The 14,866-nt window shown below is 33.2% G+C and overlaps 7 protein-coding genes across 7 annotated transcripts; 3 read left to right on the top strand and 4 right to left on the bottom strand.

Annotated features, from left to right (window-relative positions):
• Window positions 1–170: 170 nt before the first annotated feature.
• On the bottom strand, window positions 171–3,029 carry DFA_06587 (uncharacterized protein; the record flags this gene model as incomplete). Its single annotated transcript, XM_004362231.1, has 2 exons — window positions 171–1,899; window positions 1,990–3,029. The coding sequence occupies 2 exons, from the start codon at window positions 3,027–3,029 to the stop codon at window positions 171–173; spliced, it is 2,769 nt and encodes a 922-aa protein (XP_004362288.1).
• A 1,600-nt stretch (window positions 3,030–4,629) lies between these two features.
• DFA_06588 (uncharacterized protein) lies at window positions 4,630–5,633 on the bottom strand (the record flags this gene model as incomplete). The annotated part of the gene is made up of 3 exons (XM_004362232.1): window positions 4,630–4,876; window positions 5,024–5,265; window positions 5,463–5,633. 3 exons carry the CDS (start codon window positions 5,631–5,633, stop codon window positions 4,630–4,632), a joined length of 660 nt encoding a protein of 219 aa, XP_004362289.1.
• Window positions 5,634–5,769: 136 nt separating this feature from the next.
• DFA_06589 (uncharacterized protein) lies at window positions 5,770–6,401 on the top strand (the record flags this gene model as incomplete). The annotated part of the gene is made up of 2 exons (XM_004362233.1): window positions 5,770–6,126; window positions 6,207–6,401. The coding sequence occupies 2 exons, from the start codon at window positions 5,770–5,772 to the stop codon at window positions 6,399–6,401; spliced, it is 552 nt and encodes a 183-aa protein (XP_004362290.1).
• Window positions 6,402–6,453: 52 nt separating this feature from the next.
• msh4 (mutS like protein) lies at window positions 6,454–10,094 on the bottom strand (the record flags this gene model as incomplete). The annotated part of the gene is made up of 11 exons (XM_004362234.1): window positions 6,454–6,464; window positions 6,572–6,782; window positions 6,865–7,311; window positions 7,371–7,492; window positions 7,568–7,942; window positions 8,017–8,092; window positions 8,157–8,369; window positions 8,427–8,614; window positions 8,688–8,825; window positions 8,895–9,201; window positions 9,390–10,094. 11 exons carry the CDS (start codon window positions 10,092–10,094, stop codon window positions 6,454–6,456), a joined length of 2,793 nt encoding a protein of 930 aa, XP_004362291.1.
• Window positions 10,095–10,308: 214 nt separating this feature from the next.
• Window positions 10,309–12,420, top strand: pkaC (cAMP-dependent protein kinase; the record flags this gene model as incomplete). The annotated part of the gene is made up of 3 exons (XM_004362235.1): window positions 10,309–11,534; window positions 11,612–11,995; window positions 12,057–12,420. The coding sequence occupies 3 exons, from the start codon at window positions 10,309–10,311 to the stop codon at window positions 12,418–12,420; spliced, it is 1,974 nt and encodes a 657-aa protein (XP_004362292.1).
• A 324-nt stretch (window positions 12,421–12,744) lies between these two features.
• On the top strand, window positions 12,745–13,664 carry DFA_06592 (uncharacterized protein; the record flags this gene model as incomplete). Its single annotated transcript, XM_004362236.1, has 3 exons — window positions 12,745–12,922; window positions 13,024–13,404; window positions 13,465–13,664. The coding sequence occupies 3 exons, from the start codon at window positions 12,745–12,747 to the stop codon at window positions 13,662–13,664; spliced, it is 759 nt and encodes a 252-aa protein (XP_004362293.1).
• A 64-nt stretch (window positions 13,665–13,728) lies between these two features.
• DFA_06593 (uncharacterized protein) lies at window positions 13,729–14,772 on the bottom strand (the record flags this gene model as incomplete). The annotated part of the gene is made up of 1 exon (XM_004362237.1): window positions 13,729–14,772. The coding sequence occupies one exon, from the start codon at window positions 14,770–14,772 to the stop codon at window positions 13,729–13,731; it is 1,044 nt and encodes a 347-aa protein (XP_004362294.1).
• Window positions 14,773–14,866: the final 94 nt, after the last annotated feature.

Raw genomic sequence — 14,866 nt, forward strand, 5'->3', positions numbered from 1 at the left:
TTATGAATGATGATATTACGGGTATGTTAAATCGAGCAATGGTGAATTGTTAACAAATCACCAATATAGAGTGTGTTTTGAAAAAATATTGGTTGTTTGTTGTTTGTATTATTATTTAAATATGTTTGTAGAGGGAGGGGGGATTGTATTTCTTTCTTTCTTTCTTTCTATTACAACCATTCTTTGAATAGAGTCATATAAATCTTTTTAACGATTTGAGTAAAGAGGAAATAACCAACAAAAGAAGCAGCAAGACCTGGATAGTACCAAAGTGGAAGAGCTTGCATACCAAGGAAATCACCGAGTGGAGTGTATGGAATGGCGACACCGGCGACACCAACCCAGAGAGTGTTGAGAGTAAGTTGCCACGAACCCCAACGTTGTAGGAATGGAATCTTTTGAGTACGAATCATATGAACAATGATAACCTGAGTGATAAGACCTTCGACGTACCAACCAGTTTGGAAGATTTTAGCATGATGAGCACTGTTCCAACCGAGATACCACCACATGTAGGAAAAGGTGGTGACATCGAAAATCGAAGAGATTGGACCGAGGAACACCATGAAACGGAACAAACTTTTAACAGACCATGGATGTGGTGTTCTAAGGAACTCTTCATCGACATTGTCCCATGGGATGGCAATTTGTGAGAAATCATAGAGGAGGTTTTGTGTGAGCAATTGCAATGGTTGCATTGGAATGAATGGTAACCAGGCAGAGGCAACCAACATGGAAAAGACGTTACCAAAGTTGGATGAAGCTGCCATCTTGATGTACTTGATAGTGTTGGCATGTGTTGTACGACCGGTGGTAATGGCTTGGTTGATGACGTTTAATGACTTTTCTAGTAGAATAATATCAGAGGCATCCTTGGCAATATTGGTGGCAGTGTCGACAGAGATACCAATATCGGCTTCACGGAGTGCAAGAGCATCATTGATACCGTCTCCCAAGAAACCAACTGTATGTTTGTGACGTTTCAATGCACGAACAACATTGTACTTTTGGATTGGTGTAAGCTTGGCAAAGAGAGTGCATTCTTCGACGATTCTGTTAAAATCTTCTTCATCAACCTCTTCGAGTTCTGGACCAGAGATGACACGTGACACATCGATACCTACGTCACGACAAATCTTTTTGGCAACGGCAAGATTGTCACCGGTGAGTACCTTTACTTGAACATTATTTTTAGTGAGGAGAGCAATAGCATCGGCACAATCAGCCTTTGGTGGATCGATAAAAGAAAGGAAACCTTGGAATACAAGTTCGTTTTCATCCTTTTTTACATCGTATGCATAGTCGCCGTTGACATTGACTTGTTTGCTGGCAACACAGAGTACACGAAGACCATCGATATTGAGTTCATCGGTAATGTTGAGTAATTGCTTTCTAGAGTCACGATCGAGTTGTTGGATTCGACCACCTTCGCAGGCCATAGATGAGCAGCAGGAGAGCACTTCTTCTACGGCACCTTTGCAAACCATAAAGTGTGATTGCTCACCTTCCTTTTGGAGAATAACAGATACACGACGACGAGTAAAATCAAATGGGAATTCATCGATCAACTTGTAGTTTGGTGTAGTGGCTCCATACTTTTCTTCGTGAACACTGATAATAGAGACATCGAGAACATTCTTGAGACCTCTTTGGAAATTGGAATTGAGGAAACCAAACTTGAGAACATCTTCATTCTCTTTCTTGTCACCACCAATATAATCGGTCAATTTGACATCATCTTCTGTCAATGTACCGGTCTTGTCGGAACACAAAACATCCATGGCACCCATATTTTGAATTGAACTGAGTTGTTTGACGATGGTTTTTTTTCTTGACATATCCGATGCTCCCTTTGCAAGGTTTGCATTTAAAATCATTGGAAGCATTTCTGGTGTTAAACTAAAAATTAAAATAATAATTAAATAAATAAATTTGTTGTTCTTTTTTTTCTTTTCTTTTGTTTTTTTTTTTTGTTTTTTCCAAACATACCCAATAGCAACAGAAAGACCAAACATAGCAGAATCATACCAATCATGAGTAGTAATACCATTGATTGTAACGACGATTGGAACCATGATGAGACCAAAACCCATGAGAAGATAGGCAACCTTTTTGACACCGACATCAAAAGCATTGGTAGTTTGAGTGCTAGTAAGAATTTCAGAGATGGAAGAGATGTAGGTGGTTGGACCAGTTTCAAAGACAACACCAAGACCACTACCAGATACAATGTTGGTAGACATTAAACAAATGTTTGGTGTGTCAAAGATAGAGGTTGGTGTTTCCGATGCAAATGCCGACTTTTCAACTGGCAAAAACTCACCAGTTAGCGATGATTGAGAAACGTAGAGACTGTTTGATTCCAAGATACGGACATCACCTGGGAATACATCACCTGCCTTTAATGGAATGAGTTCACCTGGAACAACGTCTTCCATATCAATCTTCATATCGACACCACCACGACGAACGGTAATGGTAGTCTTGATGAGTGACTTGAGATGGTTAAAGGCCTTTGTCGATTTTCTTTCTTCGTAGAAACGTAAACCAGCTGACAAGAGAACCATAAACATGACAACGGAAAAGGTTGGAACATCGTTGGTGGCAATGGAAACGACGGCAATAACGGTCAATACGATATTGAATGGATGTGAAAGAGCGTTAAACAATAACTTCCACCATGGAGTTGGTTTGACAGTCTTGATAACGTTGCGACCAAACTCTTGAATACGACGATCGGCTTCTTGTTGAGAGAGACCAGTGTCTGGTGTTTGTGTGCGATGTAACATGGCATCCTTGTCCAATGCTGACAATTGTTTAAACTTTTCATGAAACTCTTTTTCTTTGTTTGGATCCTTTTCGGTTTTTTTAGAAGACTCTTTGAGGCCTACAGCCACCAATATTCTTGTTCCAAAACCTTCCTTTTTACTGTCTCTTGGTATATATTTTACTGGTGGTGTATTGGCATCGCCTTGAATTGAAATTGATGCATCAGAGATTAATTTCTCTTTCTCTTGATGATTTACCATTCTCTCTTACTCTTGTTATTTTTTGTTGTAATATTACTCTAGAGTTGTTGGATGAGTGGGTGAGTGGTGATACAATCTATCGAAAAGAACTTTTTAATCTTTTCGTTTATCGAATGGATGGATGGATTCGTCGTCGTCGTCGATGTTGTTGTTGGCTAATTAAATTATTGTTATTTTGTTGTTGTTGTTGTTGTTGTATTTTTGCCTAACGACTCGAATGAATAATCTAACCTAAAATCGTATCGAAAAACAGTACTGTTGTTGGCTGCTGTTTACTGTCCTCTGATGATGTGAAAAAAAAAGAAAAAAAAAAAAAAAAAGTCAGTATTGTTTTGGTCGACGAGTTCGTTTAGACGTTGATGATGAAGGGAGGAGAAAAGGATCAAGATGACGAAAAGGGGAAGGAGCAGGTGAGATGAAAAAAAAAATAACAACAAACAAGATAAAAGGGAAATTTCAGATTACACACAACAACAATAAATATTTATATTGTTTTGTTCCAAATATTCAATTGGAATGACGATGATTCTAAGTTTGTTTGTGCCTATGGGAAAATTTAAAAACAAAAAAAAAAGTAATATAAAATGATAGTGATAATAATTGTTGCTGTTTGTTATTGTTGCTGCTGCTCTGTTTCTGTGTGTTGTTGTTGTTGTGATTATATAAAAGAAAAAGAAAATAAACCAACATTGCAAGTGATCTCTTATTTGAATTTTACTTTAATCAAAAACTCTCATTTAATCAAAGAGACAATAATAATGCAAGTATAACACACGATAAGGATTGGTGCCAGTGTTACCTGAGGTAAAACAATTGTTGTGGAAAATGGAATGTTATAATGAAAAATCTTAAAGATATTGGTTTTTAATGTACTGTTGTTGCAATGTGAGAATACTGCGATGACGATGACAACAGAATTTTTACCACAAACACACAACACCTACTCCTCCCACGCATACTAGCTGTCTGTCCACACCCACCACACATACTTTTTAAAACACTGCTGCTTACAGAGAGAGATAAAAGTTTTCTCTTTTTCTTTTGTGTTATACCAAACCAAAGGTCAGAGCTCGAGAGAGAACTGCAGACTTTTAAAAGCACAAGTTAATCAACCAAAGTCTGAAAACCTTGCTCCCAGGAATTCGTCGTACCAAGATATCTATCTATAAAAAAAACCTCGTGGCGTGATTTTTTGGCAGTTGAAACGTTGGAGAACCTTTCGAAAAAAGAATCGAAATGGCGCCGACAGAGATCCCACATGTGAGAAAAATCTTTCGGGAAACAACGAAAGTTAGATACGATGTTGTCGGGTGGTATTCAGGTCCAAAAAAAACCATCAAACGAAACATGTTGGATCGAATTTTATTTGTCATGAGTAATAGTAGAAGAAGGTTCAAGAAACTGTTGAAGAGAGAACAGAGAACAGTTCTCTTATTGTGAAAATAGTTTGCCAAAGACAAAAGAGCGATCACTTTACTTTTGTATAAATCATATGATTGGTCGATATGAGATGGATGGATGGATGGATGGATGGATGGATGGATGGATGGATTGGATTGGTTGACGGAGAAACAGACATTTACTCTTGAAAAGTACAAGATTATAATCTTCTCTTTTCCTTTTTAGTTGTCTTTTTCTTTTCTTCATCTTTCTTTTGTTTTGCCAAAGCATCTTTATCTCTTTGTACCTTTTTTTGGTGATCTACTTTTGATCTTTCTCTTTTCTCCTTTTCAGCATCGACAATTCTCTTTGTGTTGACATTGGCACCAAGCGACGATACCGTCTTTGTGAGTTCTTCTTTTTTTTTATCTGTATTATCTGTATAGATAATATCTCCATTTTCATCTCTATATATTATTAATAATATACATATACAACGTTTGAGTTGGTCAGTAAGTTGTGGTTATTATCATAATTAAATAATAATAATAATTATTATTAAAAGATAGGGGATTTGTTGTTGTTGTTGTTGTTGTTTTCATATTTATATTTACAATTCCTCTGTTTCATCATATCTAGAAATGATTAAATCTCTTCTTCTTTGTTCTTCCTTTGATAGTCTATTGGAAGAGGATTCATCATCGATGATAATCTCTTCAGATGTTACCTGTTTTATTTTCAATTCCTGTTGCTTTTTTATAATCTCTAACAATTCCTTTTCTTCTTGTTGCTTTTGTTTCTTTGTATCATTGAATAATACTATCAACTTTTCTATTAATTCATTACAATGTTGTTCCTATATATTGATTAAAATGTACATTAGAGATATGTTATACCAACAATAGAGCGGCTGACGTCGATGAGGTTGTTTTCACATTTCGTTGTCTGTATATATATATATATATATATATATATATATCCATCCCTCCCAACGATGGCAACAACCATAACAACAACAACAATAATAATAATAATAAATAGATAACAACATACGGTAGCAGCAGTGATAGAAGTCATAAATTCAAAGAGTGACTCCTTTTTATCAGAATCACTCGTGTCATTATCAGCTACGATACCAAATATATAATCTGTAATGGTTCCAGAGTCATCTTCACAACCTAGTTCCTGTACTCCTTGATCAATCGTCTGTTTGATGTTCTCCATATCTTTTTCCTTTATCTTTCTCTCTCTCTCTCTATATATATATATATATAAGATATGTGGTATCGATTTATAACGGTGATGATAAGAGCTCGACACTTTGTAAAATGTTTTTTATTATTCTTATTATTAATCGATTATGGATATTGTTAATAATGTAGAAAGTAATAATAATAATAATAATAATAATGTTGATAATGATAATGATAAACATGGATTATCTAAATCTTTATCATCACTTGAAAAACATCAACAACAAGAAGAACAAAGTAGATTAAATACAACAACAACAAAGAAACAAATCAAACAACAACAAAAAGATTTATGTTCAAAGTTGATATGTAAACATTGTCCATGGATATCATTTACATCGATCACATCATACAAGAATCATTTACAAAGCAAGAAACACTCAAGACGTCAATCAAAGAATAATGTTGCAAACACTTGGTCTTGTAAACCTTGTCATTTTAATTTCCCAAATGAAGATGAATACGTATGTATTGTATAGATATCTAAATGAAAGAATATTCTTTATTTATTAAACACTTTCTAATAATAATAATCATTTTAAAGATTAAACATACAAATGGTAAAAGACATTCAATCAAGATTAAAAAAAAAACAAAGATCATCAAACAACAACAATATCCTAAACAATCAATAACAGAACCATATTATGAATGTAATCTAAAGGAATTGACACAAAGTGAGTTTAAAGAAGAGGAAGAAGATGATGGTGAAGATTTATATCCTTCTCTTGTTGGATAATATTTAATATAAATGTTGAATAATAATAATACATTTGGTTATCATTAATTATTTATTCCAATTCTTTTTTAAATAATTTATATATTCAATCAATTGATCATTATTTAAATTGGCATGTTCAATATTTAAAATCTTTTGAACCAATTGATAGGCTTGTCTTTCAATAATACCAAAGTTGGTGGATTGTGGTTGTTGTTGTTGAACAAATGGAGTTGTTGGTTGGGATGGGTGTGGTGGTGTCGACAGGTAGGAATCCAATTGAGATCTTATCAATCTGGCTTTTTGACAAATTTGATTGTCTATACTTGCCATCTCTGCAATATCAATACCATAACTAGTATTGTTGGAAATACCTTCTGTAATTTGATAAGTATATTTCAACTGATTATTATCATTATCAACCTTTTCACAAACAACAAAAAAAATATTAGACTAGTAGAAAAGGAGTAGGACTATTACTTACGTTTAAATGGAAATTTTTAATGTTTCCATAGAAATGACAGAGCGACAATAATTCTTTGTAATGGGTGATAAAGAGAGTATAACATTGTATTCTTGAAATTGATTCACAAATCGACCAAGCTATTGATGATCCATCTGTATTTGAAGTACCTCTGCCAAGTTCATCGATAATAACCAATGAATTCTCGTTGGCACTTTCCAAAATGTAGGCAATTTCTTTCATCTCTGTCATGAATGTACTAGCATTTCCTTGCATATTGTCCGATGTACCTATTCTACTTACAATCTTTTCAGTCACTGGTACCGCCATATATTGACATGGTACATATCCTCCCAAATGGGCCATCACAGTGAGCAAAGCAATTTGTTGAATATAGGTTGTTTTTCCACTCATATTTGGTCCATGTATGATTTGACAATTTGATGTTTCATTGATAATTGTATCATTCTATAAAAATTAATAATAAATAGAAAAAAAATAAAGAAAGAAATATATATTGTTCTTACAGGAATGGGATGGTTATGACGACGATTATCTTGATTTTTTTTGGAACTTGCCAATGCCAATAGAGTTGGGTGATATCCTTTTTTAATTGCCAATGGTCCTTTGTTGTAAACTTCTGGACAAACTAAATAGAGTTTGTAAGTAAATACTTTGTTATAAAAGATCTATCTCTATCTATCTATCTATCGATCCGACTTACCACATTGATCATTAAAAGTAACATAAGTTGAAAGTGACATTAAGAGATCCAAGAGGGCTATTGATTGTGAGACATTGAAAAGGTCAGACAAAAACTCTCGATAAAAGTTTGTTAACTTTTCAACCGATATTGATGTCATTAGGATAATTTCCTCCAAAACCTCTTTGTTTCTTCGAGACAGAGACAATAGGTCATTTGATAAAAAGCTACATCTGGCATTCTTAAAGGTTTGAGAGAAAAAGATGTTTGGGAGATGAAGTAGATCTTTGTTTTTGCATGGAACTGAAAAGAAAAATCCTTTTGATGTTGAATGTTGAAGTTTTAGACCATTCAAATTATATTCTTCTTGATAGTATGTAGTTAATTTATTCATATCTAGATTAAAATAAAAATTAAAAATTAGAGTAAATTTAAAAAAAAAAGAGAGAGATGAGACTTTGTGTTCATACCTTGTAAAGATTCATAATATGTTTTTTTACAAACATCCAAAAGTCCATTAACACCTTGTTTAATAGATGATACAATCTAATAGTAGATTAAAAATGTTGGGGTAAGAAATGGTAATTTTTTCATCTTTTTTTATACAAACAGTATTGGCAATGGTAGATTTTCCTTGATTGATAGTATTGGTGATTGAGGCTGGTGGTGGATGTTCATTGATATATTTAAAGGTTTCTTCCATTGATGATTGAATAGTCTTGTTTGATAAATTTTTGCAAATAGCACTGAGAAGAGGATCATTCAATATTGATAAGATATTTGCCAATCTTGGTATCAACTCTAATGAATTTTTAAATTGAATCTACCAAATATAAGATTAAAGAAATGTCAGATATATATATTTTGTTTCTCTACATACGATATTGTGAATATTTGATTGAATTGCTTTAATTCCCAATTTTCTAGAATCAATCTTTTGAGTAAATTTGACCAACATTCGATCCAAATCACCAATCTTTCCGAGTATAGGAATAATGGCAAAAAATTGTTTCTCATTTTTTAATATAAATTTAATACAATTTTGTCTCATTTTGATGGTTTCTAAATCTTAAAGAGATAAAATAGTAATTAGTGTCATTAAAATCTAGATTTCTCATAGACTATAATTATATATATATACCAGTTAATGGTTGGGTAATATTACTAATAAGTAATCTTTCACCTTGGGATGTTTTACAAAAATTGATTGAAGAAAATAAGGTTGCATTTCTTGATCCATCCAAGTTGTTTCGAATTAATTCTAAAATTTTAATGGTTTCTAAAAGAGATGAATAATACAATGGTTAGTTGGATGGTTAGAGCAAAGTTGTAATAAGCAATACATTACCAGCATCAATTTGCATTGTTCTTTCAGAACCAGAGAATAAAATGTTGAGACAATTATTTGAAAAACTAACATCATTTCCATCGAGATACTGAACAAGAGCATTAAAAGAGGCCAAAGCTAAATATTTTGAATGTAATTGCTTCTCTAATAGTGTCATGCAGTTGGGGAGACCATATTGTTTGAGTAACAATAATCCATTGTTTTCATTAAATAATTTCCTTGGTATGGTGGTTGGCATCAAATTGCTAAATTTCAATGTAATCATTTTAATCATCTCTGATTCATTACTAATTGGAGGTGTTAAAATCTTTAAATGAAAAAGAACAATTGTTAGATCAAAATAGAGAGAGAGAGAGAGAGAGAGAGAGAGAGAGAGAGAGAGAGAGAGAGAGAGAGAGAAAGAGAGAGAGAGAGAGAGAGAGAGAGAGAGAGAGAGAGAGAGAGAAAGAGAAAGAGTGAGAGTGAGAGTGGTTCTATTGATTATGATAATCTTACAGTTGAAGCATTAAAGATATAAATTTTGGTATAGAGATGAACATAAGTTTGAGAATCACAGAATTGTCCGAGTTCAATAGAACCGTTGATGGGATTGTATGCAGCTAGTCCAATCTCTCTATTTTTGTTTTCAGTCAATGCAACAATCATTCCTGTTGTTGTACTAGCAGTGGTGGTGGTGGTGGTTGGAGTTTTTAGATTGCTTTTGGTGGCTAGTATACTACTACTTGAGCTTGATTGATTGGTTTTCGGGATCTGTTGTTGCTTTGATGACGACAATGAGTTACCAGCAATTGGTGTTTTAAAAGAGGAGGAGGAGGAGTAAGAGGAGGAATATAATTGATTTGGTGTTGTAGACTTTGGTATTGATGAGAGTGTATTGGTAGACTGAGACGACAAAGGTTTGAATGAGGATGATGGTGGTTGTTGTGGTGGTTTGGAGGATTTAGGTGGACAGTAATAAGGTATTGGTGGAGATTGATAACACTTATTATGATTGTCATCATCATCATCTAGTTGGTCAAGATCTATATCATCATTTTCCTTTTCTCTCTTTTGATGGTGATGCATCATCAGACTAGAACCTTGACGATGATATCTGAATTTCTCAAGAATATCAGGTGGTGAACGACTTGATGTTGTTGTTGTTGTTATTGTTGGTGTAAATTCATGATTGGTTGAATCGTTTTGTTGTGTGTTACTCATTATCTTTGTTTCATTATTATTTAATGATCGAATAATACTAATAGTATTTTGGTGATGGTTTATTCTTCATTGGGAAAAAAATATGCAAAAATTTAATTTAAATTTAATTTACTTTTGTTCACACACTGAGTTGGTCTCTTTTTTTCACTCTCTTTTTAATACATATAAATATATATTATTATTAGTTTATATAATATAATATTATATATAAGCGATGAACCAGCACCTGGATCAACGCAACCCAGGTGATAATTACAATAACAATACAAACAACAGTAGTACTACTCCTACTACTACAACTGCTACTGCTGATAATCAACAACAACAACAACAACAACAATCAAGTCCTTTACCATATTCTAGTACAGTTGTAGCTGCAGGAATAACAAGAATGGAGATTGAAGAAAAGAGTGGTGGCCACCATACACAAAGACCACCACCACAAGGTAGTCCCTTACAACAACAACATCAACATCATACAGGCATTTCAAACACATATAATAATAATAATACTAATAGAATAGATGAAGAATATATTGATGACCATCACCATCATCATCATCATCACCAACAACAACATCATCATCACCATGATCAACAACAACATCAACATCATCAACAACAACAACAACAACAACAACAACAACAACAACAACAACAACAACAGGGAAGTTTACCACTTTCTAGTACAGTTGTAGATAGATTAACAAGAATGGATATCGAAGAAAAGAGTAGTGACAATAGTGAAAGCTTACATTCAATCAAATACCAACCAACCATGTTTAATATTCCAGCAAGTAGTATTAATAGCATTGGTAATTTGGTCAATCCAATGGGAGGATCAAGTTCCGATGGTCTTATACACCCCTTTAAGACGATGCACACATCTTTCTCATCAAACTCATCGTCTTCTTCGTCGTCATCGTCATCATCTTCCTCGCATCCATCTTTTATATCATATAATTCCACCACCTCGCCAATTGGTAATCATCCTTCAACCCAATTACCATCCTTTTCAACTATAGACTCTACAAATAAGCCCTCTGCCACCCATGTCCTATCGCCTTTGTCGACAACATCACCTACATCTACTACTTCTACAACAACCTTTCAAATGCAACCACATCATCACCATCACCAAAGCCATCCTACCCACTATCAACAACAAAAACAACAACAACAACAAGCACCAGAAGTAAATACATTTTATTTACCTCCACCCGATGACGTTGAAAATAGATTAAAAGAATTTAAAGTGGTCCGGGTGATTGGAACAGGAACATTTGGTAGGGTGTATCTTGTACAGAATCAAATCGATCACACCTTTTATGCTATGAAATGTTTAAACAAATCAGATGTAGTTAAACTAAAGCAGGTAGAACATTTAAATTCGGAAAAATCTATTCTTGCTTCTATTCATCATCCATTTATTGTAAATTTGTATGTATAACAAACAAACAAACACACAGACAAATATATTGTAAACAAACTCTTATAATATTTAATATTTAATCTAGATATCAATCATTCCAAGATGAAAAGAAAATCTATTTGTTGTTTGAATATGTTGCAGGAGGAGAGGTATTTACACATTTGAGAAGAGCAAACAAATTCCCAAATGCGATGGCCAAATTTTATGCTGCCGAAATTGTATTGGCATTGGAGTATCTCCACAAGCATAATATTGTATATAGAGATTTAAAGCCAGAAAACCTTTTACTAGACAACCAAGGACACATTAAAATTACAGATTTTGGTTTCGCCAAAAAAGTTGAAGATAGAACATTTACACTTTGTGGAACTCCCGAATATTTGGCACCTGAAATCATCCAATCTAAAGGTCATGGAAAGGCTGTAGATTGGTGGGCTCTTGGTATTTTAATTTTTGAAATGTTGGCTGGGTATGTAAAACAAAGAGAAAGAAAGAAACAAAAAACTAATTTGTTGTTTTTTATAATTTAGATACCCACCATTTTATGATGATGATACATTTGCCATTTATGACAAGATTTTGGCAGCAAGAATAACTTTTCCACAACACTTTGATCTTGATGCCAAGGATCTGGTAAAGAGGCTTTTAACCAGTGATAGAACTCGTAGATTGGGTGCTTTAAAGGATGGAGTACAAGATGTAAAGAATCACAAGTGGTTTGTTGATATCGATTGGGACAAGCTAATCCAAAGAAAAGTATTGGCTCCTTTTGTACCAAGCATTCAATTCCAAGGAGATTCTTCAAACTTTGAAAAGTATGACGAAGAACCTATGCGTGAAGAAATATCACCAAACTTTGTTGATCCATTTGCTCAATTATTCAAAGATTTTTAAATAATAATAATTAATAGTTAATAATAATAATAATAATAGTTTGTATTAAATACAAACATTAACAAACACAACATTGTAAAATCTCATAAATACCACCACATTAAAATAAATATAACTAAATCTTATTGGGTATATGACTCAAGATCCTACCCTACTTTTCTTTAAACAGTTCAACGATTCCATTTTCGATCAACTCCGAAAAAAAGGCTTGATAGAATAAAAATTTTATTCGAAATCCGAAAGGAGGAGAGAGGAAGACCCCCTCTCATGAGAAAATGATTTGATTGTGAACTCAATCACTTTTAAACAAATAATAGTAATAAGATGAGAGATAAACAACTATTGTTAATAGCACTCATTGCAATAATCAGTGCATCATTTGTTTCTGCCACCTACTATCTTGACCCTCGTAAGGTTAGATTGGTCGATCATACACCTATCTTGTCAAATGGACATTCAAATTATCTATTCAGAGGAAATGAACCAAAAACATTGATAGATGGTATTTATTAAACAAATAATAATAATAGTAAATTTACTGCTGCTATGACTGACTTTTTATAATCTCATTCTCTCTCTCTCTTCTTTCTTTCTCTCACTCAGATAAAGATGTTTTCGCTTATGATTTATTGGTAGAGTATATGAGAAATGATTCATTATCCAATCACAATGTTGTACTTCCAGAGTCATTTTATATTATCGATATTAAGCTAATCTATGGTCTTAGAGATGAATTACCAGACATTGAATTAGAGTCTACCTTTTTTGCAAACAATAGTAATTTTGGTGAGTTCAATACCAATATTACATTGGGCGATCTCACCGATCCAAACCTCGTACCAACCGAAGAGAGAATTGCATGGGCAAAGACATTACCAACATGGCAAAAAGATGATCTCCCTTCAAGAATGGAACTCTACAGAGATATTCTTTACGATACCTCTAGAGATGAATCAATAGTTTTGTATATTCATTGTGAATGTGGTATGTATAAATAACTAAAATCGATAAAAATAATTCTAACCTTTAATTATTATTATTTAGGATGTGATCGTACTGGAGAAGTATTTGCATCCTATGTAATCAAATATTTGGGATTTTCATTTAGTGATGCAATGCAGTGGGACTATTCTGTGGCTGGACGTCGTATCCTCCCCAACCATCAATGGGCAACTCAATGGTATTGCCTATACCTCCAATATGTTGAAGGTTCATCGGTTGATTGCACTCCTCCACCTTGGTAATAATCCAAGATTGCTCGTACATTTAAATAAACTTTGTCTAGACAATAAATATTTATTTTGATTATTAACCAATATCAACACCTCTACTATTATTTTCGTTATTATTATTATTATTTGGGATTTGTAGCATTTTGGTTGATAGATCAATTAAAACATTTGATTGTTTTGCCAATTGTTCGATTGTTACTCTTCCTTTTTTTGCAATAAACTTGGCAATCGATTCCATTTCTTCTTTGGTAACGTAGATGAATTTACCTCTGTCATCTATGACTCCAGATAAAAGACCTTCCTTTTCGAGATGCTTTATACGATCAATGACATCGTTTGTCTTTATTTGGAAATGTTGTGCAACATCCTCCAATAGTGAGATTTTGTTTGTCTTTAGATAATCTATGAATCTTTCAAAAAGCGTATTTTCATCTTCTTGGATTCGTCCTTCTCCTTGTTCATCCAAAGACATGGTAGCTTTGAGTGCGCTATATTCCTCTTCATCACGTTTTTCCTTTTCCTCTCTAATCTTTCTCTCTTGTTCCTCTCGTTGTCTTGATCTTTCTTCTTCATCATCTCTCTTTTGTTTTGAAAGACGATCTTTTTCCTCATCCTTTTTCTTCTTTTCCTCTCTAACATGTGCTTCATATTCTCTCATCTTTTTCTTCTCTTCTTTCATCTTTATCTTTTCCAACTTTTTAGTTCCAATCTTTTTAGTTCTTTTTGTTGTAGATGATGAAGAAGATGCATTATTATTATCATCAACATCATCTGAATCATCGTCATCTATATCTGAATCATCATCATCATCATTATTATTATTATTATTATTATTGTTGTAGTTATTATTATTAATATTGTTATTATTATTATTATTAGGATGTCTTCTATTTCTAAGATTCATGCGAGATACAGCAGTATGTCTTTGTTGTTGTTGTTGTTGTTGTTGATTATTTCTTTGTTGATTGTCATTGATAGTATCTAATAGTTGTGGTTCTTGGTAGTCGTCATCTGTTTGAGTAATAGTTTCAATGTAATTCCTTGAAGGAAACAACACCAAATAAAGTAATCCTACAATGACAAGTACACTGATTAAAAGTACAATAATGAATGCATCCATGGTTGATTGTATTGCAACCTAATTCGATTCGTACTTGTACTTGTTGTTGTAGGACTAATTATTTGTTTGTTTTGAAAAGATCTAAAGATAATAA

This window comes from Cavenderia fasciculata (genome assembly GCF_000203815.1).
Source record: "Cavenderia fasciculata unplaced genomic scaffold Scf_Dfasci-G-p-12c09.r1-3, whole genome shotgun sequence".
Lineage (NCBI taxonomy): Eukaryota > Evosea > Eumycetozoa > Acytosteliales > Cavenderiaceae > Cavenderia > Cavenderia fasciculata.